The sequence below is a fragment of the Muscardinus avellanarius genome, assembly GCF_963383645.1.
Source record: "Muscardinus avellanarius genome assembly, chromosome: 1".
NCBI classification, from domain to species: Eukaryota; Metazoa; Chordata; class Mammalia; order Rodentia; family Gliridae; genus Muscardinus; species Muscardinus avellanarius.
In genome coordinates, this window is record NC_137786.1 from 58,434,206 (window position 1) to 58,461,680 (window position 27,475).

The 27,475-nt window shown below is 39.6% G+C and overlaps 1 protein-coding gene across 1 annotated transcript; it reads left to right on the top strand.

Moving 5' to 3' along the window:
* Window positions 1–539: 539 nt before the first annotated feature.
* Window positions 540–27,440, top strand: GTF2H2 (general transcription factor IIH subunit 2; the record flags this gene model as incomplete). The annotated part of the gene is made up of 15 exons (XM_080700584.1): window positions 540–595; window positions 1,810–1,887; window positions 2,175–2,211; window positions 2,421–2,507; window positions 3,681–3,731; window positions 5,774–5,828; window positions 8,317–8,422; window positions 10,320–10,410; window positions 10,538–10,625; window positions 11,131–11,238; window positions 14,515–14,578; window positions 18,329–18,432; window positions 19,088–19,190; window positions 24,145–24,184; window positions 27,321–27,440. The coding sequence occupies 15 exons, from the start codon at window positions 540–542 to the stop codon at window positions 27,438–27,440; spliced, it is 1,188 nt and encodes a 395-aa protein (XP_080556710.1).
* Window positions 27,441–27,475: the final 35 nt, after the last annotated feature.

The window sequence follows — 27,475 nt, forward strand, 5'->3', positions numbered from 1 at the left end:
GCGTTTTAAGAAGATTATTTGAGCTTTTCAGTTTTGTTTTTGTTTTGTTTTTGTTTTTGCAGGTCTGGGAATGGAACCCAGGGGCATTTAACCTCCGAGCTACACCCCCTGCCCACTTTTTTTTTTATTCTTTATTTTGAAACAGGGTCTCACTAAGTTCCAGAGGGCCTCACTAAGTAGCTGAGGCTGTCCACAAACCGAGATCCTCCTGTCTCAGCCTCCCAAATGCTGGGATTACAAGCGTGGGCCACGATGCCCGGCTCCCTGCCCTATTTTTTATTCTTTATTTTGAAACAGCGTCTCACCAAGTTGCAGAGGGCCTCACTAAGTAACTGAGGCTGTCCGTGAACCGTGATCCTCTAGTCTCAGCCTATCAGAATGCTGGGATTACAAGCGTGCCACCATGCCCAGCTGATTTTTCACTTTTTATGTTTCTCTTTAACTTTCAAATAAGTGGAGTATTTTGTAACAGACATCTTTAGAAAATTTGTGATTTGATGGCTTTTACAGAGTGCTGAATAATATACATATTTAAAAATATGGATGAAGAACCTGAAAGAACTAAGCGATGGGAAGGAGGCTATGAGAGAACATGGTAAGTAGGGCATCATTGCCTTTTCTTCTTTTAAACATTGTTTTTCTTTTCTTTTCTTTTTTTTTTTCCTGTGGTACTGGTGATTGAACCCAGGGGCATTCTACCTCTGAGCTACACCCCCAGCTTTAGTTTGTTTTTACTTTTTTTTTCTTTTTTTGAAACAAAGTCTCGCTAAGTTGAGAGTATCACTACTTGCTGGGCCATCCATGAACCTGGGATTCTCCTGTCTCAGCCTCCCAAGGACTAGGATTATAGGCATGCCTACTTACTCTTTTTTTTTTTTTTTTTTTCAGTACTGGGGATGGAACCCAGGGGCATTCTATCTCAGAGTGAGGGACACCTCCAGCCCTATTGTTTTTATTCTTTATTTTGAAACAGGGTCTCACAGAGTTGCAAAAGGCCTCACTAAGTAGCTGAGGCTGTCTGCGAACCGCGATCCTCCAATCTCAGCCTCCCAAATGCTGGGATTACAAGCGTGCGCCACTACACGCGGCTATTTTATTCTTTATTTTGAAACAGGGTCTCACTAAGTTGCGGAGAGCCTCACTAAGTAGCTGAGGCTGTCTGTGAACCATGATCCTCCGGTCTCAGCCTCCCAAATGCTGGGTTTACAAGCGTGCGCCACCACGCCCAGCTATTTATTTATTTATTTATTCATTTATTTATTTGGTGGTACTGGGGATGGAACCCTTCTACCTCAGGGCTATACTCCCAGACCTATTTTATATTTATTTGGAAACAGGGTCCCTTAAGCCAGAGAGTTGCACAATCCTCCTGTCTCCACCTCCCAAGTGCAGGGATTACAAGCATGCGCCACCACGCCTGGCTTTTTTTTTTTTTTTTTTTTTTTTTTTTTGTGAGTCTGGAGATGTAACCCAGGAGCATTTAACCTCAGAGCTACACACCCTGCCCTATTTTTTATTCTTTATTTTGAAACAGGGTATTACTAAGTTACGGAGGGCCTCACTAAGTAGCTGAGGCTGTCAGTGAACCACAATCCTGTTTCAGCCTCCCAAATGCTGGGATTACAAGGTTTACCTACCCTTTTTTAAAATCCTTACCAATCAGTGAACATTTAGGTTGTTCGTAATTTTTGGCAACTATGAATAATGCTATTATGAACATGAATGTGTGGATTTTTGCATATTTGCTTTCCTTTTGCTTGAGTTAATATTTTTAGCATATCTTTTCAAACAAACAATTATTGCTTACAGGGAAATTCTTAAGGAAGATGAATCTGGCTCACTTAAAGCTACAATAGAAGACATTCTCTTCAAGGCTAAGAGAAAAAGGTAAATAAACTCTGCCTAAGTGTGTTACAAAAGGAAAAGTGCATTCCTTTAAGCCTTTCTGTTTGTCTGTGACCTTCACTAGTACTTCATTTCATCTGCAATTCAGGGAAATTAACTTAGTTGTCTAGGGAAATGGTTTGCAGGAACTATTTACAATGCCAATAATTATGTGTATTCCAAAAGTTAACAATTTATTTTCACTGAAAAAGGCAAATTATTTGGAAAATTTTATTGAGTTTTTGTATAGTATGTGGTATTCTATTAAAATGTTTGTATACTTTTAACAGAGTATTTGAGCACCATGGGCAAGTGCGACTTGGAATGGTACGTTACAAATTTTTTTTTACTTGTACAGAACTAGTTTGGATTGGAGAACATTCTGTCTTGATAGAATAGATAATAGCGAAATAACAAATATTTTTAAAGAATATGCTAAAAATGTGTGCACAGAATATGTGAATATTAAAATCCATTTGTACTTGTTAATCAAAATATACTGAAAGATTATCTCCCCCCTTCCTGTTTTTCGATAGATGCGCCACCTTTATGTGGTAGTAGATGGATCAAGAACAATGGAAGACCAAGATTTAAAGCCTAATAGACTGACGTGTACTTTAAAGGTGTAGTAAAGTCATTTAAATTTCTATTAAATGTAGAGAAGGACACTAAATTATTAAAAGAATTTAAGAATGTGATAGAGCTGGACATGGTTGTACACATCTGTAATTCCAGTGCTTAGGAGGCTGAGGCAAAAGGATTGTAGGCTTAAGGCCAGCTTCAGCAACTTAGTGAGACTGTTTCAAAATAAAAATAGAAAGGGATGGGGGTATAACTGAAATGTAGAATGTCCCTGGGTTCAATCCCTAGTACCCCCCAAAAAAAGACTATATTTTTGTTGTTGTTACTATAAAAGTAACTAGCCGGGTATGGCGGCGCACGCTCGTAATTCCAACATTTGGGAGGCTGAGACCAGAGGATCGCAGTTCGTGGACAGCCTCAGTTACTTAGCGAGGCCCTCCACAACTCAGTGAGACCCTATTTAAAAAATAAAAATAAAAAAAATTGGGCAGGGGGTGTAGCTCAGAGGTCAAATGCCTCTGGGTTCCATCCCAGACCCGCAAAACAAAAACAAAAACAAAAACAAACAACTAAGTAGAAGTGAAGCAAAACAGCTAATTATTTGTGTTTTTTAATTTCTACCCTCCTACCTCAAGTCATTATTCTGCTTTGTCAGTTATGTCTGGCTTCTCAGTTTACAAACATTTATAAAATCCCATCTTTAATTTTGATTGTCCCCCATCTCTGTCTCTGTCTTTGATGGATCTTTCCCCCATTGTTTTTGACACATCCAAATGGATCCTTTTTTTTTTTTTTTTTTTTTGAGATGGGATCTCAAATGCCTGGCCTCCAGAGATCCTCCTTCCTTTTCAAGAGATAGCCTTCCCAATAGCTTGGACTACAGGTGCTCATCACCACAACTGACATGGATTTGTCTTTTTAAAACCCATCTCATTGCTGTTTTATCAGTTAATATTTTTACAACTGAACATTTGCTGAAAATCTACAAGTTTTAAAATCATGAGATGTGGGCTGGGCTGTAGCATATTGGTAGAGTGCTTGCCTAGCATGTGCAAGACCCTGAGTTTCATCCCAAGCACCACAAAAAAGAAAAATAAATAAAAATATGAGATGTGATGCTTGATATGTAGGTGTTACAAAACACTAGTGGGACTTCTTTTCACTGGTTATTATTTGCCTTTATATAGTATTTCCTTTGTGTTTTCTTTAAACAGTTGTTGGAATACTTCATAGAAGAATATTTTGATCAAAATCCTATCAGTCAGGTATGTAGATAAGTGATAGAATTTATAATTAGATTCCTGTTGTGTAGCCAAATACAGCTTTTAAAAATAGAACATATTCTATGAATTAATATATTGTTCCAGATTATATACACATTTCTGGTACACTTATCAGTGGAAAGCAAAATAATAAAAAGTTTCAACATTGTACAATGAACTCAAAGCTAAATGTATTATTTAAAGTACCAACAAAAAAAAGGGCCATAAGAAACCAGGTGTGGTGATGTACACCTGTAATCACAGTACTTGGGAGGCTGAGACCGGAGAATCACACAGTTTCAAAGACAGCCTCAACAAGTAGTAAGATACTCATCAACCTAGCAAAACCCTATTTCAAAATAAAAATAAAATAGGGCTGGGGTAGTACCTTGGAAGTAGAATGCCTCTGGGTTCAATGCCCAGTTCCACAAAAACAAACAGGAAGGAAGGAAGGAAGGAAGGAAGGAAGGAAGGAAGGAAGGAAGGAAGGAAGGAAGGTTGGTTAGCATGGTGGCGCATGCCTGTAATCCTAGCATTTGTGAGGCTGAGACAGGAGGATCACGGTTTGCAGACAACCTCAGCTATTTAGTGAGGCCCTTTGCAACTCGGTGAGACTCTGTTTCAAAATAAAGAATAAAAAATAGGGCTGGGTATGGTTCGGAGGTAGAATGCCCCTGGGTTACATTCCCAGTACCGCTATAAATAAATAAATCAACCAACCAACCAACCAACCAACCATGAGAAGCCAGGCATGGTGGTATATACAAGCCATGGCATGTAATCCTAGTATTTGTGAGGCTGAGACAGGATGTTTACAGGTTTGCAGCCAGCCTCAGTAACTTAGCAAGGCCTGTCACAACTCAGTGAGACCCCGTTTCAAACAATAGAAAGACTTTAAAAAAAATGGGACTGGGGATGTAGTTCAGAGGCACAATGCACCTGGGTTCCTTTCCCTGTACTGCAAAAAATAAATAAATACCCGGGCGTGGTGGGGGTGGCACACCCTTGTAATCCCCACGCTTGGGAGGCGGAGACAAGAGGATTGCACAGGTTCAAAGCCAGCCTCCCTGGCTTAAGAGACCCTGTTTCTAAATAAAAAGTGTAAAATAGGTCTGGGAGTGTAGCCCTGAGGTAGAAGGGCTTCCAGGAACCCTAGTACCACCTAAGATAGATGATAGATAGATAGATAGATAGATAGATAGATAGATAGATAGATAGAGCTGGGTGTGGTGGCACACGCTTGTAATACCAGCATTCAGGAGGCTGAAACCTGAGGATCACAGTTTGCAGACCGCCTCAGCTACTTAGAGTGGGCCTCTTTGCGACTCAATGAGACCCTGTTTTAAAATAAAGAATAAAAAATAGGGCTAAGGGTGTGGCTCGGAGGTGGAATGCCCTTGGGTTTCATTCTCAGTACCACAAAAATAAATAATAATCCTGCGTGGTGGCACACACTTTCATTTTTTGGTGGTACGGGGGTTCCTGGAAGCCCTTCTACCTCCGTGCTGCATCCCAGACCTATTTTATTTTTGGAAACAGGGTATCTTAAGCCAGCACGGCTGGATTCGAACCTGCGTGATCCTCCTGTCTCCACTTCCCAAGCGCGGGGATTACAAGTGTGCGCCACCACGCCCAGCTGGCACACACTTCTACTCCCAGTACTTGGAAGGCTGAAACAGGAGAATTGCGAGTTCACACCCAGCCTCAGCTATGTAGGCCCTGTTTCAAAATAAAGAGTTAAAAATAGGGCTGCAAGTATTGCTTGGAAGTAGAATTCCCCTGGGTTCAATCCCCAGTACCGCAAAAAAAAAAAAAAAAAAAAAGAAAGAAAGAAAGAAAAAAGGATAATAAATAGAGCTGGCGGTATAGCTCAGAGGCAGAGATTCTGTCCCTGGATTCATGCTTAGTACTACCAAAAAAAAAAAAAAGCACCAGGGCTGCTTATTTCTTTTGTAGGTATTCATTCATTTTATTTATATAAATTCTTAATAAGAGGAAATGATTTGTTATATGAAATTAATAATCATGTTTGTTTTTATTTTGAGATTGGATTAATTGTAACTAAGAGCAAAAGAGCTGAAAAACTGACTGAACTCTCAGGTATGCATAAAATTACCTTCATAGGACTCAAGGACTTTGCTTTAATTACTCAACCTGTAATTCTGTCCATATGACTACTAATAAGTAACACGAAGCTTTGCTTTTTAGGTAAAACAACATAATGTCCCATCCATTAAACACTTGGGATCTCAGATGGAGAGAGAGAAAGAGAGAGAGGGGTGGGGGGAGGGAGAGAGAGAGTTTGTGAGTGTGTGTGTTGTACTAGGGATTGAACCCAGTACAAAAGTAGTACTAGGGGACAGCTGAGCATGGCGCCACATGCTTGTAATCCCAGCATTTGGGAGGATGAGACTAGAAGATGGCCATTTGCAGAGAGCCTCAGCTACTTAGTGAGGCCCTCTGCAACTTAGTGAGACCTTGTTTCAAAATAAAGAATAAAAAATAGGGCAGAGGGTGTAGCTTGGAGATAGAATGCTCCTGGGTTCCATCCCCAGACCCATTTAAAAAAAATGTGGTTTTGCTTCGTGTGTGTGTGTGTACTAGAAATTGAACCCAGTATGAAAGTAGTACTAGGGGACAGCTGGGCATGGTGCCACATGCTTGTAATCCCAGCATTCGGGAGGCTGAGACCAGAGGATCTCAGTTCACTGCCATCCTCTGCTGCTCAGTAGGGCCTCAGCAACTTAGTGAGACCCTGTTTCAAAATAAAGAATAAAAGCCAGGCGTGTGGCTCATGCTTGTAATCCCTGCACTTGGGAGGCGGAGACAGGAGGATCGCGCAGGTTCGAAGCCACCCTTGCTAGCTTAAGAGACCCTGTTTCCAAATAAAAATATAAAATAGGTCTGGGAGTGTAGCCCAGAAGTAGAAGGGTTTCCAGGAACCCTAGTATCACTAAAAAAAAAAAAAAAGAATAAAAAATAAAACAGGGCAGAGGGTGTAGCTTGGTGGTTGAATGCCCCTGGGTTCCATCTCCAGATTGCAAAAAAGAAAAAGTAGTACTAGGGGCATTCTACCTCCATGCTATTCAACCTTGGTTTTTTTTTTTTTTTTTTTTTTTTGGCGCTACTGGAGATTGAACCCAGGGGCATTGTACCTTCAAAATACACCCCCAACCTTTTTGTTTATTCTTTATTTTGAAACAGGGTCTCACTGAATTGCAAAGAGCCTCACTAAGTAGTAGCTGAGGCTGTCATCCCCAACCCTATTTTTTATTCTTCTTTGTGTGTGTGTGTGTGTGTGTATGGTACTGAGGATGAAACCCAGGAGCATTCTACCTCCGAGCTACACCCCCAACCCTATTTTTATTTTTTATTTTGAAACAGGGTCTTACTGAGGACCTCACTAAGTAGCTGAAGTTGTCCATGAACCATGATCCTTCTGTCTCAGCCTCCCAAATGCTGGGATTACAAGTGTGCTCCACCATGCCCGGCTTTTTATTTTTTATTTTGAAACATGATCTGATCTTACTAAGTAGCAATGTTCCTGTCTCATCCTCCCAAGTACTGGGATACAAGCATGTGCCAGCACACCTGGCTGATGTATGCATTTTTATACTGAAAATATTAAGATACCCCATGAAGATGGTGGTGTACACCTATAATACCAATACTTGGGAGGCTGAGGCAGGAGAATCACAGGTTTGAGGTCAGCCTTAGCAAGACCCTGTTTCAAAATTCCTAAAATTCACTTCATCTTCAACCAAATAATAATAATAAACCACAGGCATAATACCTTCAAGCTATACTCCAACCCTACTTTTTATTCTTTACTTTGAAACAGGGTCTCACTAAGTAGCTGAGACTAACTATAAACTTGGGTTACATCCTCAGTACCACAAAAAAAGAGTTAAATATCGAGCTGAGCAAAGTGGCACATGCCTATAATCCCAGTACTTGGGTAGCTAAGAGAAGAGAATTGCCGATTTGAGGCCAGCCTTTGCAACTTAGTGAGACCCTGTTTCAAAATAAAAAGGATGGGGGTGTGGCTCAGAGTTAAATGTTCCTCATTTCAGTCCTCGTTGTCATAAAGGGGAAAAAATGTTAAACATTCATTTATTTATTTATTTTGTGGTTCTGGGGATGGAACCCAGGGGCATTCTACCTCTGAGCTACACCCGATCCCCTATTTTTTTTTTTTTTTTTTTTTGAAACAAGGTCTCACTTAATTGCTAAGGCTGATCTTGATCCTGTCTCAGTCTCCCAAGTACTGGGATTATATGCATGTACTACCTCAGCTATTGTTAATGAATCAACTTTTCTACTTGCCTAACATAGCTAGGAGCCAGGTGTGGTGGTACAATTGTAATCCCAGCATTTGGGAGGCAGAGACAGGAGGATCGTGGTTCGTGGACAGCCTCAGCTACTTAGTGAGACCTTCCACAACTTAGTAAGACCCTGTTTTAAAATAAAGGATAAAAAAATAGGGCTGGGGGTATAGCTCGGATGTTGAATGTCCCTGGGTTCCATCCCCAGTACTGCAAAAATATTTTAAAAATTTAAAAAATAAATTACTGCATTTTTATTTTAGGAAACCCAAGAAAACACATAACATCTTTGAAGAAAGCTGCAGATATGACCTGTCATGGAGAACCATCTCTTTATAATTCCTTAAGCATGGCTATGCAAACTCTAAAGTCAGTATTTTGTATTTTGTATTTGTAATTGATTTAAAATAATTTTAGTGAGTTAAGTTGAAATGATAATAATTTAACATGAGTCTTCATAAGGCTCATTATAGTAAAATTGTTAAGTATGAAAAATATATAATGTCATGTGTGATATTTATTTTGGTGTTGATTAGTAATTTTCATCTTATATTTTCATGGGTGAATTACATCCTTGTACGTTTTAGGATAATAAACTTGTCACATTATCAGTAGTACAAAAGAAATATGTTCGTGAAAAATAAATCTTTTGTTGAAGATGGACTGTTATGTAAAATTTTGTATGCTGTAATTGTGAGTTGGTTGTATCTTTGCTGACATTTATTAACTCTTTGTAATATGTCTATAAATTAATAGCACTCTTTTAGGAAGTCCTGGCTATGTGGAATTTAGCCAAGACCCCCAAAGAAAATATTCAGTCTAGTTAAAGCTCATGTATTTGATCTCTGAATAGTCTGCCCTGTCTTTAGACTTTATATCATATAATAGATATATTTCTAGTTTTAAGGAGAAGGCCATAACACAAATGACAATGGTAAGCAAGTTAGTAGTATCTATTAAAGTGGGAGTGGAGAACCTCACAATGAGAATACAAGCAAGAAACCTATCGCTAACTGATAAGCTTGCTCCAAAAAGTATAGAAGTTCCTACTTAGTATAGGAGAAAACAGATCACTACATCTTTGTGGGGGGAGGCACTGGAGAATGAACCTGGGGGCATTCTACTTCTGAGCTACACCCCAGCACTATTTTTTTTTTTTTTAATTTGGAAACAAGATTTTGCTAGGTTGATGAGTCTCACTACTTGCTAAGACTGCCCTCAAACCTGTGGTCCTTTTGTCTCAGCCTTCTAAGTACTGGGATTACAAGCATGTGCCACAACCAGGTATCTCACCATATCTTAAAATCCCATAACTCATCATTTAATTAAGTGACACACAAGATTTTTACATTTCTGATTAGTATTAGTCTGAATTATCAGGAGATTATGATCTTTAAGAAAGATGTGTGTTACTATTTTTAAGCCACAAATATGCACCTAAAATTGAGCCTTATGATAGTGTCTTTTTTTTTTTTTTTTTTTGGGGGGGGTGGTACTGGGGGTGGAACCCAGGAGCTTTCTACCTCCGGGCTATCCTCCCAGACTTATTTTATATTTTATTTGGAAACAGGGTCTCACTAAGTTGCTGAGAGCCTCACTAAGTAGCTGAGGCTGGCTTTGAACCTGCACAATCCTCTTGTCTCAGCCTCCCAAGCACTGGGATTACAAGCGTGTGCCACCACACCCAGGTTTTATTCTTTATTTTGAAACAGGATCTCACTAAGTTGTGGAAGGCTTCACTAAGTAACTGAGGCTGGCTGTGAACCTGCGACCCTGTTTCAAAATAAAGAATAAAAAATAGGGCAGAGGGGTAACTTGGAGGTCTAATGTCCCTGGGTTTCATCCCCAGACCAGCAAAAATAAAAACAAAAACAAAAATAAATAAATAAAAATAAAAAGACTAAAAAATAGGGCTAGAGGTGTAGCTCTAAGATACAATCCCCCTGGATTCCATCACCAGTGCCATGCAAATAAATAAATAAATAAAAATTTATTTTGGGGCTTAGAATGTAGTTTAGTAATAGAGGAGCACTTTCCTGTCTTGCAAGAGGCTCTGGGTTCCATCCCAACACTGGTGTGGGGATGGGGGGAGAAAATTCACATTAAAGTGTTTGAAATATACTCAGAATTCATTCCTTTGCAGCATTGAAACAAATGAAGTATTTTATAGCCTAAATGTGTAAATCATGTATATTGTTGTTTCTGGACATATTTTTGCTAATGTTATTTGTTGCACCTAATTGAAGTATATTTTATCTTTCTTTAGACACATGCCTGGACATACAAGTAGAGAAGTCCTCGTCATCTTTAGCAGCCTTACAACTTGTGATCCATCTAATATTTATGATCTAATCAAGGTAAAACTAATATGTCAGAACTGAAGTTATCATCACTCGTTTTCAGACCGTTATTTTTCAAATACATTAATTCTCAAATATTTTTCTTCTTCCCTTAAAATATTTCATTTTCTTGGATTTTATGAAGACCCTAAAGGCAGCTAAAATTAGAGTGTCTGTTATTGGATTGTCTGCAGAAGTTCGGGTTTGCACTGTACTTGCTCGTGAAACTGGTGGTATGTATCTACTATCTTCAATAATTCTTTATAATTACTGTGTAAGAAATAACTTGTGAATTGAATTAGGATGTTTTAATCTGTTTTACACCACTAAACTTAAATAATTTCCTATCCCATACTCTAAAATGTGCATGGTTATCTTAAATATATCATTAAGTCTATAAGAAATCATTTCAAGAAACAATGAATTTTCATTGACATAGCTATGTCAATGTTTAGAGGAAGTATTATAACTCTTGAAAAGCTACAAATTTCATTATATGTAATACTTTGTAAAGATTCCATGAATTGGCTTTTATTAAAATATAATTACTGTTATTCATAGAGAAATTGATTTAGAGGTATTTAAATACAGCTTTTAAAAAATGAAAATTTAGCCAAAAGTGGTATTTTGAAAACTTATATTTTCGGATGATAAAAATTTTTACAGAATTATATAGAAATTATAATTCATTATGTCTACACAGCTGGTATTTTTTTTCTTTTCTTTTCATCTTGTTAGGCTCATACCATGTTATTTTAGATGAAAGCCATTACAAAGAATTGCTGACACATCACGTTAGTCCTCCGCCTGCCAGCTCCAATTCTGAATGCTCACTTATTCGTATGGGTATGTGTTTATTTTATGTAGTGTGTGTGTGTGTGTGTGTGTGTGTGTGTGTGTGTGTGTAGTATTGGGGATGGAACCCAGGGGCTTTCTACCTTCGAGCTACAGTACTAGACCTGTTTTATATTTATCTGGAAACAGTCTCACTAAGTTACTGAGAGCCTCACTAAGCTGCTGAGGCTGGCTTCGAACCTATGCGATCCTCCTGTCTCAGCTTCCCAAGTACTGGGATTATAAGCATGCTCCACCACACCTGGCTATTTTATGTAATTTTTTTTTTTTTTTTTTTTTGAAACAGGGTCTCACTAAGTTGTAGAGGGCCTCACTATAGAAGCTCAGGCTGTCCGCAAACCACGATCCTCCTGTCTCAGCCTCTTGAATGCTGGGATTACAAACAGGCGCCACCATGCCCCCCAAGAAAAAATTAAAAGAGAATGTGCTTGTTTAGAAGTTTTGGAAAATACAGAGAAGCAGAAAGAATTAAAACCAACTGTGTCTGGGCATGATGGCGCATGCTTGTAATACCAGTACTTGGGAGGCTCTCAGCAACTTAGTAAGACCCTGTTTCCAAATAAAATATAAAATAGGTCTGGGAGTATAGCTTGGAGCTAGAAAGCCCCTGGGTTCTACCCCCAGTACTACCAAAAAAAAAAAAAAAAAAAAAGCTTACAGGGATGTACACCAAATTGCTCAAAACCATTTTTTTTTAAGGGAGCAAAAGTAATTGGTTTTGGGCTTTTTTGTTTTGTTTGGTGTTTTTTTTTGTCTGTTTGTTTTGTTTTGTTTTGTTTTTTGGTACTGGGGATTTAACCCAGAGGCATTCTACTTCCAACTGCAATCCTTCTGTCTCAGCCTCCCAAATGCTAAGATTACAAGCATTCGCTACCACACCCAGCTCCATTTAGAACATTTATATTGAGAAAAAGGTATAAGGATAGTCATCGATTACATTTATATTGAAAAAAGTTGCAACTCTTTAAATATAAAATGACTTTTTTTTTTTTTTTTGGCAGAAATGGAGATTGAACCCAAGGGCTGTATCCTGTATTAGGTCTCACTAATTTGTGGAGGGCCTCACTAAGTAGCTGTGACTGGCCGTGAATGGCTGGGACAGGAGGATCGCAGGTTCATGGCCAGCCTCAGCTACTTAGTGAGGTCCTCTGCAATTTAGTGAGACTCTGTTTCAAAATAAAGAATAAAAAATAGAACTAGGGGTTTAGTTCCAAGGTAGAATACCCCTGGGTTCCATCCCCAGTAACACACACACACACAAAAAAAAAAGAGAGATGAAATGTTTCTACATGATTTTGGGCCATTTATATTACTCTTTTTTTCTCTTTTGTCCATAATATTAGTATCTGTGTCACTGTGTGTTGCAACAAATGAGTTAGAACAGATGAAACATTTAGAATAATGCTAATGTAAACATTTAGTATATTTAGGAAATATGTTAGCTAATCTTTTTGGGTTTGCTAATATCTTTCCTTACCCTATTTTAAAGTTATTATCTGAACTTAAAATTTATTATTCAAACCAATTTGTTAAGAGTCCTTTAGGAATCACCAGACCTTTCTGAGTCATTTGACACATATTTTTCCTGTTGGCTGTTGACCTTCTCCCTGTCTGTCCGTGTGTGTGTGTGTGTGTGTATAAAACAGGATTGATTAAAGGGTCACTCAGCCTCTGAGCTACACCCCTAGGCCTATTTTATTTTTTATTTTGAAACGGTCTCACTAAGTTGCAGAGGGCCTCATGAGGTTGCTGAGGCTGACAGAAAACCTGTGATCCTCCTGTTTGAGCCTTCCAAGTACTGGGGTTACAAGTACTTGTGCACCATCACACCCCAGCCTTTTGGTTTTTTTTAAGAGATAGAGTATCACTCTGTTGCCTAGGCTGGCCTCAAATTTGTAAACTCAAGGTATCCACATTAGCCTTCCAAGTACCTGAGACTAATGACATGCACCACATGCTACCCTTGTTTATTTTTGGTAGAGTTGCAACCCACATCCTTGTACTTACTAAGCATGGCACTCTCCCACTGAGCTACACCCTAGCCTATTTATTTGTTTTGACATATACTTAAGTTTTATGTAATGAAATCTCTCTCCCTTTTGTTTTGGTGGACTGAGGATTGAACCCAGGGGTGTACTACCACTGAGATACACTTCAACCCTTTTTATTTTTTATTTTGAAACAGGGTCTCATTAAGTTGCTGAGGTTTCTGCTTTTCCTGAACATGTTTTCAGAATTTGGAATTATATATAAAGCAAACTATATGAAAAATTTGTAGATGCCCTTTTTTTTTGTGTGTGGTGGTACGGGGGTTCCTGGAAGCCCTTCTACCTCTGGGCTACACTCCCAGACCTCTTTTTACATTTTATATTTGGAAACAGGGTCTCCTCAGCCAGCGCGCGCGGCTGGCTTCGAACCTGCGCGATCCTCCTGTCTCTGCCTCCCAAGCGCGGGGATTACAAGCGTGTGCCACCACGCCCGGCGATGCCCTTTTTTTTTTTAACTGAAGTTTGAACTCAGAGATATTCTACCTCTGAACTACACATCTGAGCCCTATTTTATTTTTATTATGAAACAGGGTCTTGCAAGATTGATGAGAGTCTCATTATTTGCTGAGGCTATCCTTGAACCTGCGATTCTGCTGTCTCAACCTCCCAAGTACTGGCTTGGGAGAACCACCACTCCTGGCTCGACTCCAAAATTTTAAACATAGAAGCATGTGGCTAGGTAAAGTGAATACAGCCTGTGTTAGTTTCAGTTGTATCAAAGGCTATATAAAAATTATGAATTTATTTTCTTTTTAAAAGCAGTGTTAAATATTATTAAATTAGAATATATAGAAGTGAACTTTAGAATATGAGGTTTTATGGAGAGAGAGATTTTCCCCTATATCTTCTACTTTTTCTAGTCTTTATATTATAATAAGTGTATATATCTAAGAAACAGAAAATAGAACTTTTGTACAACTTTGTTGGCTTTCTGATAGGAATATTTTTAGTTCCTAATCCTAGTGCAGATTCCTGTAATCCCAGTATTTGGGAGGCTGAGACAGGAGGATCACAAGATAAAGGCCAGCTTCATCAACTCAGCAAGATGTTTGGAAACTTTGTAATACCACATTTCGAACTGAAAAATAAAACAGGACTGGAGTTATAGCCCTGGGTCCTTGTTTAATTCCCCAGTACCACAAGAAGTAAAAAAATAGTTTCTAAACCTAGAATTCTGTTCTCTGCTTAGAAGAAATTAATACTTTTTTTTTTGGTGAAGGTTTTCCTCAGCACACTATTGCTTCCTTGTCTGATCAAGATGCAAAACCCTCTTTCAGCATGGCGTAAGTAAAGCCCAATTGTCAATGATAATATTTTAAGTTCCTTCCTCTAAGTTATAAGTTGAAAAGATGGTTTAAGGCCGTGCGTGGTGGCACACACTTGTAATCCCCGTGTTTGGGAGGCTGAGACAGGAAGATTGCACAGGTTCGAAGCCAGCCTCGGCTACTTAGTGAGGCTCTCAGCAACTTAGCGAGACCCTGTTTCCAAATAAAATATAAAATAGGTCTGTGAGTATAGCCCGGAGGTAGAAAGCCTCTGGGTTCCACCCCTAGTACCACCAAAAAAAAAAAAAAGAAAAGAAAAGATGGTTTAAAGTGTAATGGCTTTTTTTTTTTCTTTCTTTTTTTTTTTTTTTCAGTACTAGGGGTGGAACCCAGGGGCATTCTACCTCAAAGCTATACCCCTAGCCCTATTTTTTTTTCTTTAATTTTGAAACAAGGTCTCACTAAGTTGTAGACAGTATCACCAAGTAGCTGAGGCTGGCTGCAAGTCTGTGATCCTCCTGTCTCAGTTTCCCAAGTGCTGGGATTTCAAGTGTGCACCACCATGCCCAGCTAGTATAATGGCTATTTATAAAAGATTGCCTGCTACATACTCAAAATGGCATGATTCTCTATGTACCTCTGTGGATTGATCTTCATGATGTATTACTAAGGGAAACATTAAGAAGTATGGTGCAGGTCATCTAAAAAGAAGCAGAGACGGGAGTAGGTGTACACACGAGCTTATGTCAGTAGTAAATGCTGTAGTAATAGAAGTAGAAAGTAAAAAGTAAAAGAAGTCTACCTTGGTAGTGAAATGGGTTTTGTTGAGAAGAAACACAGCATTTCCTTAAGATGAAAGGGAGTTTCTTGAGAAGAAACTCAGCGTTTCCTTACCGGATTCTTGTCTGCGGTGAGCGAAGAATGACACCCGCAGACTGCAGGAAGCAACAGGGAATAGGAAAAAGTGGCCAAACACCCCTAAGGGCTATCGGGGCTCTGGTGTTCAGCCACTGCCTTCAGGTCACTACCCGAGTGTAGCCTGGGCCAAGTGCCTTCAGTTGCAAGCTGCTTTCTCCCAAAGTCCACATGATCTGCAGAAAAGAAGTGCAGGTTACCCCTAAGGGCTCTGGTCAGCCTTGATGTCCAGCAGAGGCCTTCAGGTCACTACCCGAGTGTTGCCCGGGCCAAGTGCCTTCAATTGCACCCCACCTTCTCTCAAAGCTAACGCGACCTGCGAGAGATAGAAAAGCTCCCCAACGGGGAGGGGTTCCTAGAGTGGGTAACCGTCTTGGTGACTGGTCTAGTGGTTTATATATTTCTGCATGTCTTCTGTTGGTTGGAGTCTGGAAGGCAGTTCTTAAAATCTGCATAGGGTATTTGCATGTCCTTTGAGGGTCTCCTTTCAGTAGGGGTGTCAGACTTGCTCCAGTGATGTCCCCTGGTTTGTTGATTAGTAAACAGATGGTTTTGTGAAGCTTTGGTCATTCTTATCTCTGAACCTTGGAAGATATGGTCTCTTTTAGGAGCCTTGGAAGTTAATTAGTATTCGTCACCCCTCAGGAAATTAAGTTTTTCTACCGAGGCCTCTTCCCTATCTGCCTACTTCCTTTCTACCTCCTCAGTAGGTATGTGGAGAACGGCAAAATGACAGAACCTAGACTTTTTGAGTATACCTTGTTTTAACCTGAGAGTTTCATATTTATATTTACATAATCATGAAACAAAATTAAATTTAAGATAAGTGATTTTTTCATAATCTCAAACAAAACTTTTGCCTTCAGCCATAAAGGTATAACAGTGGCTAGATTTACTGCCCTGCTGAAAAAAACCAGACAAAATATACAAAACAATGGTTTCCAGACATTGGTCCAGGGGCAGTACAGATAAGGATCACTGAAAGAAGGGAAACACATGAGGTGGGCCAAAAGCCTGCTCAGCTTATGGCCTGGACCAAATTTCCAGGCCACAGTGCAGAGCCTGGAGGTCTGGTCAAGTTGAAGAAACAACGTTCTGCGTTTGGGAGGCCGAGATGGCTGTAATTCTGCAGGGCAGAAGACTAGAGAGCAAAGAGCTGCACAGAAAACTCTCCAGAGATCTACAGAGACTTGCTCATGAGTCTTCAACTGAGTAGAGTTAGTCTGTGAGAGGAAACTACTGGAAGCCATGGAAAGAATTACTGGAAAGCAGGAACCAGAAAACCTCAGAGGTCAGACAGGGAGTTGAAGTTCTCACCAGTCTGTGGAAAGACCTCTTACCATGACAGCCATAAGAGTCCACAGTAATTGAACCATATTAACCCTAGGTTGATAGGTGTTCTGGACTAGCAAAACAATGCTTAAGAATAAGTTTCAAACAGATCAAACTACTTCCAAGCTACCTAATTATAGTCTGCAACAAGGCCCCAAATATTTAAGGGAATATAAAAATAATCTAGCACTCAAAGCAAAGTAAAATTCACAATGTTTGACAGCCAATCGGAAATGATGAGACAAGCAAAGGAAAATATAACCCATAATAACAAGGAGGCAAATTATAGAATGGTAACACAGCCAGAAAAAGTACATTGATAGAATGAGTACACGAAAGTATTAATAGAGCAATTGCAAATACACTCTGTACATTCAGGAGAGTAGAGAAGGACTCAAGAAAGAGAAATGGACGATATAAAAGACCCAAATCAAACCTCAAGTGATGAAGATTATAATGTCTAAGATGAAAATACATTGAATGCCAAGCACAGCAGCACACTCCCAGAAGCATCCACGGTCCCCGAAGTATCGCAGGATTGAGGTGGAATGGAAGCAAAGAAAGAGGAAGGAAGGGAGGTAAAAGAGGATTAATAAAGATTAGTCACTGCAAAAGATAAAAGTGAATTCAAAGGTAGTAAGAGAAACTTCAGAGTTAAAATAGGCCCCAAAAAAGTGAACTATAAGATATAAATATTTTCAGCCAGGCATTATATTATATGATAGGCCCATGCTTGTAATCCCAGTAGTTGGGAGGCTGAATCCTCCTTCAAGCAGGAGGATTGCCTGTTTGAAGCCAGGATTGGCACTTAATGACGTTGCCACAACTTAGCAAGACCCTGTTTCCAAATAAATAAAATTGGGCTGGGAGTATAGCTCAAAGGTAGAATGCCCCTGGGTTCAGTCACCAGAATGACAGGAAAAAGAAAAGGTATACATATTTTCAAATAAACTTTTAAGCTGGGCGTGGTGGCGTACGCTTGTAATCCCAGCATTCAGGAGGCTGAGACCGCAGGATCGCAGTTCGAAGACAGCCTCAGCTACTTAGTAATGCCCTTTGCAACTTAGTGAGATGCTGTTTCAAAATAAAGAATTAAAAAATAGGGCAGGGGTTGTAGCTCGGAGGTAGAATGCCCCTGGGTTCCATCCCCAAACCTGCAAAAAAAAAAAAAAGCTTTTTTTGTTATATTTTGTTTTTAATGGCACTGGAGATTGAACCCAGAGGCATTATGCCTCTGATCTACTCTCCCAGCCCTATTTTATTTTTATTTTGAAAGAAGGTCTCACTAGGTAGTCTCACTGCTTACTGACACTGTCCTTGAACCTGAAATACTCCTGTCTCAGCCTCCCAAGTACTGGGATTACAAACATGCACCACCAAGCTCAGCTTAAACTTTTAAGTAGTCTATAAAATAGAACACACAATTTGAGGTAAATGTAGAGGTAAATATATATATTTTCTTTAGTGCTAGCTTTTCCAGCTTTATATATGTGTTACATTTTCAACTTTTCTCCCTCACAGGCATTTGGATAGCAACGCTGAGCCAGGGCTAACCTTAGGAGGCTACTTCTGTCCACAGTGTCGGGCAAAGTACTGTGAGCTTCCTGTTGAATGTAAAATATGTGGTAAGAAACCAATTATTCCTTGTTAGTAAATTAATTTTAAATAATTTTACTATCTATATTGCTCTTAAATGTAAAGCTTGGCTTCTGCCTATAGTTATGGCTTTAATGTGTGTAAAGAGAAATAAATTACTTTTATCATTGAGTGCAATATTCCACTTCCAAGAATAAACCACATTATAGGAGAGTTTCATGATTCTCCTTCTGAAAAAAAAAAAGGTATATTCTTTAGAGGTATAGTACTAGATTCAGTATCATTTATCTGGCTCTTACCTTAACAAAATAAATATATACAAGTAGAATGAAAAAGTAATAAAATGATAAAATTATATTTCATTTATAAGTAAGGAAAGGAGTCAAGAAAGGTCACATACTTAGTGATAAAACTCAGACTATTATAGAATCTCCGTTTATGGCCATAGGTGAACAGAGAAATGAATACTTGGAATCCTAAAAACACCTTAGGGCTGGGGATGTAGCTCATTGGTAGAATGCTGCCTAGTGTGCATGAGGTCCCGAGTTCCATCCCTAGCACCACAAAAACAACAATAAAAACACTTGAGAACATTTAGCCTAATGTACATCATTTGGCTTTTCAGCCATTGTCTTCATGAGTGTAAGTTGCTAAGTGTATCTTTGTCTTTTCTGTATGTGTTAGGTCTTACATTGGTGTCTGCTCCCCATTTGGCACGGTCTTATCATCATTTATTTCCTTTGGATGCTTTTCAAGAAATTTCCTTAGAAGAATATAAAGGAGAAAGGTATATAAATTTGATTAATCTTTATCTGTTTCAGTGGTAAGTAAACTAATGTCTGAATAGATTGTTACTTCTTTCAAAAAGTCATATTAATTTGAGTTAGATAGCCAGGTGTGGTGGCGCACACTTATAATCCCAGTACTTGGGAGGCCAACAGTAGGATCTTAGTTTCAAAGCAAACCTCAACAAGTCAGGCTTACATCAAGACTCTTGCGCGCGCGCGCACACACACACACACACACACACACACACACACACACGGAAGTAATCTTACCCAAATTAAAGAGAGGTGTGTGTGTGTGTGTGTGTGTGTGTGTGTGTGTGTGTGTGTTACTAGGAGTTGAACCCAGGGGTATTCTACCTTTGAGTTACACTCTCAGCCTTATTTCATTATTTTTATTTGGAAACAGAGTTTCTCTGAGTTGCAGAGGGCCTTGCTAAATCATTGAGACTGGTTGAGAAGCTATGATCTTCCCATCTCAGCTTCCCAAGTGCTAGGATTATGGGCATGTGCCACCATGCCTTGGCTAGATTACTTCTAATATAGAAAATGACTTGGGAGGCTGAAACAGGAGGAGCAGAGGTTGGTGGCCAGCCTCAGCAACTTATTGAGGCCCTCTACACCTTGTGAGACGCTATTTCAAAATAAAAAAGAATAAAATAGGGCTGGATGTAGCTCAGAGGTACTGATTTACCAGTACCACACACAAAAAAAAAAAAAAAACTAACATAGAAAATGATATGTAGAATGCTTTGGTTATGACTAAATGACTGATCATTAACTGATCTAAATCTCCAGAAATTTATTCATTTCCCTAACCTGACCTGTTTGTAGTAAGAGTGATGATGTACTGGTAAATCACCTCTCCAAAAAGAAAAGGCCCTTGAAGCCAGCATGGTGGCACATGCTTGTAATCCCAGTACTTGGGAGGCTGAGACAGGAGGATTGCAGGCTCAAAGCCAGCCTGACAATTTAATGAGATCATGTTTCCAAATAAGAAATAAAATCAGGCTGAGAGTATAACTTGGAGGTAGAATGCCTCTGGGTTCAATACCCAGTACCGCAAAAAAAAAAAAAAAAAGGAAAGAAAAAGGAAAAGCCCTAATTGGTATTATTTGCTGATTTCTTTAGTAAAATGCCCCCACCATGGACAATTTCTAGCTACCAACAGTTTAACAACCACGTCTCAAAATTCCAGACTATATAACATTTGACCCTTGAACTCTAGCATACCACTGAAAACAAGAGGCTGTCAAACATAATTAGCCTCAAACTTACTAGTATTTCATTAGTGCTATTCCTATGAAATCTCAAGACAGCTTGGAGTAGCTGGGTGGGGTGGTGCACATCTTTGTAATCTTAGTATTTGGGAGGCCGAGACAGGAAGATTATATCATGAAAGTTTTATATATTGGCCCAATTGACATGTAAAAAATGTCTAATTGTTTTAGCTTACATTTGTTTATTTATGATTGAGATTAAGTAATGAAAAAAAACCCAGTAGACAGATTAGACAATAGAGTTGAAGAAAAAATCCACAAAGTAAATTATATATATATATGTATCTATATGTGTGTGTGTATATAATATAGGAAAATTAAGATAAGAAAACTGATGGATTAATTCCGAAGGCCATTATCAGAATAAGGTGAGAATGAAAACAAGATAAAATGTAGATTAAAAAATATAAAGAAGTAGTTCAGACAGGCATGGTAACCCATGCTTGTAATCCAGTACTTGGGAGACTGAGACAGGAGGATCACAGGTTTGAGGCCAGCCTCAGCTACTTAGGTCCTTTGCAACTCAGTGAGACCCTGTTTCTTTTTTTTTGTGGTGGTACTGGGGTTCCTGGAAGCCCTTCCACCTCCGGGATACACTCCCACGGGCTACACTCCCAGACCTATTTTTTAACCTTTTGGAAACAGGGTCTCTTAAGCCAGCAAGGCTGGCTTCGAACCAGCACGATCCTCCTGTCTCCGCCTCCCAAGCGTAGGGATTACAAGTGTGCGCCACTACGCCTGGAATCAGTGAGACCCTGTTTCAAAATAAAGAATAAAAAATAGGCAGGGCGTGTAGCTCAGGTAGAATGCCCCTGGGTTCCAATACCGCAAAAAAAAGTAGCTCAATGAAATTTGCTAGTATTGAAAAATAATAATCTAGATTGAAAGGAACTGTTAGGTGCCTTATATATTGAAAGAAAACAGACCCACACTAAAATACCTAATTGTGAAATTTTAAAGTAACAAAATACTAACTATATATATTTTCAGAAAAGAAAAATTAGGTCACATGCCTGAAATTGAATTGGTTCAGCTTCTCATCATATACCCAGACAAGCTGTCAGTTATGTGTGGACAGAATAAAGGCATTTTTTGGTAGGGTCTTAGAGAATTTCTGGGAAAGCACTGGAAAAGATAAATGTTTCCAACGAACTGAGGAAAAGATCTGAAGGAAGCCCTAGGATGATGGTAAGAAGAGATATAGAAAGCCCCTCATGTGTCAAGTATGGAGAAGAGTCAGTCCTGTTTGAGAAAATCAGATAATCCGTGAGAGAGGTCACTGAGGGGGTAAAAATAATGACTTGTTGAGAGCTGTCGTGTGTGTGTGTGTGTGTGTGTGTGTGTGTGTGTGTGTGTGTGTGTGTTACTAGGGATGGAACCTAGGGGCATTCTACCTCTGAGCTACACCCCTAACCCTACTTTTTATTCTTTATGTTTGAAACAGGGTCTCACTGAGTTGCAAAGGACCTCACTAAGTAGCAGAGACTCTCCTCAAACTGCAGTCCTCCTATCTCAGCCTCCTGAATGCTGGGAATTACAAGCGTGAGCCACCACGCCCAGCTGAGAGCTGACTATTTTAAAAGGATATATAGACCATTCAGGGTTTGGTGCTGAATTAGTATTATGTAGGAAAGTAAGCTTGGAAATAGGGGCACAGTTAATGCTAGGAAAAAGTTTTAAAGTGAGGAAACAATGTATTACATTTCACAGCCAAAAATGTTTATTCTATAGCATAAAAAACTAAACACTTAATATTGTTGTATCCAAAATAATTTAATTATGTAAAAAGATTAAGAAATGACATGAATTATACATGTATGCAGTGTTAGTTCAAGAGGGTTAAAAGAATCTGTGTCTGGGTGTGGTGGTACATGCCTTTAATTTCTCTGTGTGTGTGTGTGTGTGTGTGTGTGTGTGTGTGTGTGTGTGTTACTGAGAGTGGAACCCAGGGGTTTTTTCTACATCGGGCTATAGTCCCAGACCTATTTTATACTTTATTTGGAAACAAGGTCTCACTAAGTTGCTGAGGCTGGCTTCGAACCTGTGGGATCCTCCTGTCTCAGCCTCCTAAGCGCTGGGATTACAAGCATGTACCACCACACCTGGCTTAATCCCAGCATTTGGGAGGCTGAGATAGGAGAATCACGGTTCATGGACAGCCTCAGCTACTTAGTGAGGCCCTTTCCAACTCAGTGAGACCCTGTTTTCAAATAAAGACTAAAATATAGGGCTAGGAGTGTAGCTCAGAGGTAGAATGCCCCTGGGTTCCATCCGGAGTACCGCAAAGAAAAAAAAAAAAAAGAGAGAGAGAGAGACAGACAGACAGAGACAGAGAGTGAAAGAAGGCCGGGCGTGGTGGCGCAGGCTTGTAATCCCCGCGCTTGGGAGGCGGAGACAGGAGGATTGCGCAGGTTCGAAGCCAGCCGCTCTGGCGTAAGAGACCCTGTTTCAAAAATATAAAATAGGTCTGGGAGTGTAGCCCGGAGGAAGAAGGGCTTCCAGGAACCCCAGTACCACCAAAAAAAAAAAAAAGAGAGAGTGAAAGAAAAATAAATTCTTATCTTCCATTTTTGAAAGTTCATGGCTAGTACCTATAATGAGCCAAGAGTTAAACTAGGCATGGTGGTACATGCCTTTAATCCCAGTACTGGAGAGGCTGAGACAGAAGGATTGCAGAGTTGAGGCCAGTATCAGAAACTTAGTGAAAATACTCTGCTTCAAAATAAAAAACAAAACAGGCTGGGGGCAGAGTGGCGCACACTTGTAATCCCCGTGATTGAGAGACGGAGACAGAAGGATCGCTCAGGTTCGAAGCCAGCCTCACTGGCTTAAGAGACCCTGTTTCCAAATAAAATATAAAATAGGTCTGGGAGTGTAGCCCGGAGGTAGAAGGGTTTCCAGGAACCCCAGTACCACCAAAACAAACAAACAAAACAAAGCAAAAACGGGCTGGGGGTGTAGCTCAGAGGTAGAATGCTCCTGGGTTCAATCCCTGTGCAAAAAAGGGGAAAAAAAGCAAGAGTTAGCATTTTTAAGTAACTATCAGTTAAAAGTTTTAAAAGTGTTTCTAGGGAGTTGGAAATGAAGCAGGGGATAAGTAGATATGAGACTGCTGTGTTTTGTAATAAGCTCTGACACTTTTTTGGAGGGGGGATGCCAGAAAATAAATTGACCCCAGGCCTCACACATGCTAAGCTGGTAACCTTGTGCTTTACCAGCTAATCTTGCACTCTACCACTGAGCTACACTCCCAGCTCCACTTCTGAGAACTTTAACTCTATAAACCACTCCTTGAAAATGAAGCCATTGTGCATTCATTATATGTAAGAAATTAACTTCTCTAGAATTGTATCACTATCTAGCATGCTAACATGTTTGAGAGAATTGAGAATTAGTAACTTAAATCATTTTCTGTGAGGTTTAATTCCCTCACAGACTCGTAGTTCAGAAAGCATGTGTATAAATTTAATCTTTGTGAAAATAAATACTAAATGTGGGGCTTTCTGATAGCCTTGGGACATACAATGGGATTTAAAATAAACTGTTGATATTCGTAACTCATTCTCCTAAAAGTCATGCTTAAAGATAATTATTTATTAAAATATTATTGAGATTTTTCTGAATTGCTTTAATGAATTAATTCAAAGAAAAAAATTATTCTTAAACTTTTTTTCAGATTTTGTTATGGATGCCAGGGGGAATTGAAGGACCAACATGTAAGTTCATGGGCTTTCTAAATTTTAAGTAATATAAGAAACATTGAGAAAATGTCACTATAGTAAGTTTTCAGTGGGTTGTTGAATACAAGTTTATGTCAGGTTGCTATAAATATAATAGTGGTAAAACAAATAGTTTTGTTATTCTGAATTCTAATTTTGCTTTATTTTAGTACTTTGTCTTCAGTTTTCAAAGTAAACTGCATTTACTTTGGAAGTATTTTGAGTGTTCCTTCATATACTTTAAGTTATGTTGTAACCCATTTAAAGTTATTTAGGGTGGCTACAGAAGAAACATTATGCCAATGAGGAAATATTTATTTTTGAATTTTAATTTGTTTATTTGGTACTTGAAATTGAACCTAGGAGCATCCTACCTCCTACCTACATCATTGTTCCTTTTTATTTTGAAACAGGGTTTGCTAAGTTGCAGAGGCTGATCTGAATCTACAATCCTCTTGTCTCAGCCTCCCAACAAGATTTAGGATTACATGTATGTGTCACCATATCCTGCTGAGAAAAATTTTTTAAAGTTTGAAGACAACTGAGTATGGTGATATAGGTCTGTTCTCGTGGATACTGAGGAGGCTGAGACAAGAGAATCACTGGAGCCTAGGAGATTGAGTCCACCGTGTTAGATAGCCAGACCCCCTCTTAAAAAACAGCAACAAGCTGGGTGTGGTGGCGCACGCTTATAATCCCCGCGCTTGGGAGGCAGAGACAGGAGGATCGCGCAGCTTCGAAGCCAGCCGCACGCGCTGGCTTAGGAGACCCTGTTTCCAAATAAAAATGTAAAAATAGGTCTGGGAGTGTAGCCTGGAGGTAGAAGGGCTTTCAGGAACCCCAGTACCACCAAAAAAATAAAAATAAATAAAAAAACAGCAACAAGGCCGGGTGTGGTGGCGCACGCTTGTAATCCCCGTGCTTGGCAGGCGGAGACAGGAGGATTGCACAGATTCGAAGCCAGCTGCGTGTGCTGTCTTAAAAGACCCTGTTTCCAAATAAAAAAGTATAAAAATAGGTCTGGGAGTGTAGCCCGGAGGTAGAAGGGTTTCCAGGAACCCTAGTACCACCAAAAAAAAAAAAAAAAAAAAAAAAACCAACAGCAAAAAGGCCGGGCGTGGTGGTACACACTTGTAAAACCTTGTAAAACCCGTGCTTGGGAGGCGGAGACAGAAGAATCGCACAGGTTTGAAGCCAGCCTTGCTGGCTTAAGAGACCCTGTTTCCAAACAAAATATAAAAAATAGGTCTGGGAGTATAGCCGGAAGGTTAGAACGGTTCCATCCCCAGTACCACCGAAAAAAAAAAAAAAAAAGCAGCAAAAAGCGTGGTGTAGTGACACATGCCTGTAATCCCAGTACTTAGGAGGCTTAGACAGGATGATCCCAGGTTCTAAGCCAACCTCAGCAATTTAGTGAGATCCTGTTTCAAAATAGAAAAGTAGATCAGCCGGGTGTGGTGGCGCACACTTGTAATACCAGCATTTGGGAAACTGAGACAGAAGGATCACAGTTCGTGGAAAGCCTCAGCTACTTCGTGATGCCCTTGCAAGTCAGTGAGACCATTTCAAAATAAAGAATATAAAATAGGGCTGGGGCTGTAGCTTGGAGGTAGAATGCCCCTGGGTTCCATCCCCAATACCACAAAAAAAAAAAAAAAAAAAAAGTAAATAGCCGGTTGTGGTGGCACAGGCTTATAATCCCAGCATTCGGGAGGCTGAGACTTAGGATAGTGGTTCGCGGACAGCCTCAGCTACTTAGCGAGGCCCCCTGCAACTCAGTGAGATCCGGTTTCAAAATGGGTAGGGGAGGTAGCTTGGAGGTCAAATGCCCCTGGGTTCCATCCCCAGACCCGCCCAAAAAAAAAAAAAAAAAAGTAAATAAATAAAATAAAAATAGGGCTGGGGGTGTAGCTTAGGAGTAGAATGCCAATGCCCCTGGGTTCAATCCCCAATACCACAAAGGAAAAAAAAAAGAACGTTTAAACAAAAATCTTTTTTGAAGACAGCCAATTTGAATATATAAACTTATATGGATACAAATAATACAAGTTATGTCAGCTGGGCATGGTGCCACATGTCTATAATCCTAGTAGTTGTGAGGCTGAGACAGGAAGATTGCAAGTTTGAGACCAGCTTCAGCAACTTAGAGAAATCTATTTTTTTTTTTTTGTGCGTGTGGTGCTGGGGATTGAACCCAGGGGCATTCTACCTCCAAGCTACACCCCTAGCCCTATTTTTTATTCTTTATTTTGAAACAGGGTCTCACTAAGTTTCAAAAAATAAAGAATAAAGAATATAAAACAGGGTAGAGTGTAGCTCAGAGGTAGAATGCCCCTGGGTTCCATCCTCAGATCTGCAAAAATGAATGAATGAATGAATACATGTAGCTCAGAAATAGAATGCCCCTGGGTTCAATCCCCAGTACCACCACTATCACCAAAGGGGTGGGGGGAGTAACAGAGAGTGTCCTGTAATAGAACAGACTTTAAGGGCTCAAAGTCAGCCAGGCATGATGACAAAATTGTATTCCCAGTACTTGAGGGGATGAGAGAGGAAGATCACATATTTACAGCCAGCCTTAGCAATTTAGTGAGGCTCTCCTCAATTTAGACCCTGTTTCAAAATAAAAGGTAAAATAGAGCTGAGCATGGTGGCACATACTTGTAATCCCAGTATTTGGGAGACTGAGACAGGAGAATTACAGTTTGTGGCCAGCCTCAGCTACTTAGTAAGACCCTGTTTCAAAATAAAAAACAAAAACAGCCTGGGAGTGTAACTTGGAGGTAGTATGCCCTTGAGTTCAATCCTCAGTGCCCCCAGGGAAAAAAAGTAAAATAAGGGTGGGAGTTTAGCCCAGAGGCCCCTGGGTTCTAATTCTCATTACCACAAAAATCTAAAATAAATAAATAAATAAATAAATAAATAAATAAATAAATAATTGGGAGAGTGGGGCTAAATTGCCTTAGATTTGAGCATGTGTAGTTTACTGGAGGTCGTAAAGCAGGTAGGTAGGTGAGATGGGGAGAGTGCTAGGGATATGAAAGAGCAGAGCAATCTGAATGCCGTCTAGCTGTGGTCTGCTTAACTTCTGGAAACTACTTTTGCTTATTCGTGTTTGTTCTTTTTGCTGCAGGTCTACGTTTGCACCGTGTGCCAAAATGTTTTCTGTGTGGACTGTGATGTTTTTGTTCATGACTCTCTCCATTGTTGTCCTGGCTGTATTCATAAGGTTCCAACTCCTCCAGGTATTTGATCCAGCATGTAGTACACAGTGTGCATATTAAAAAG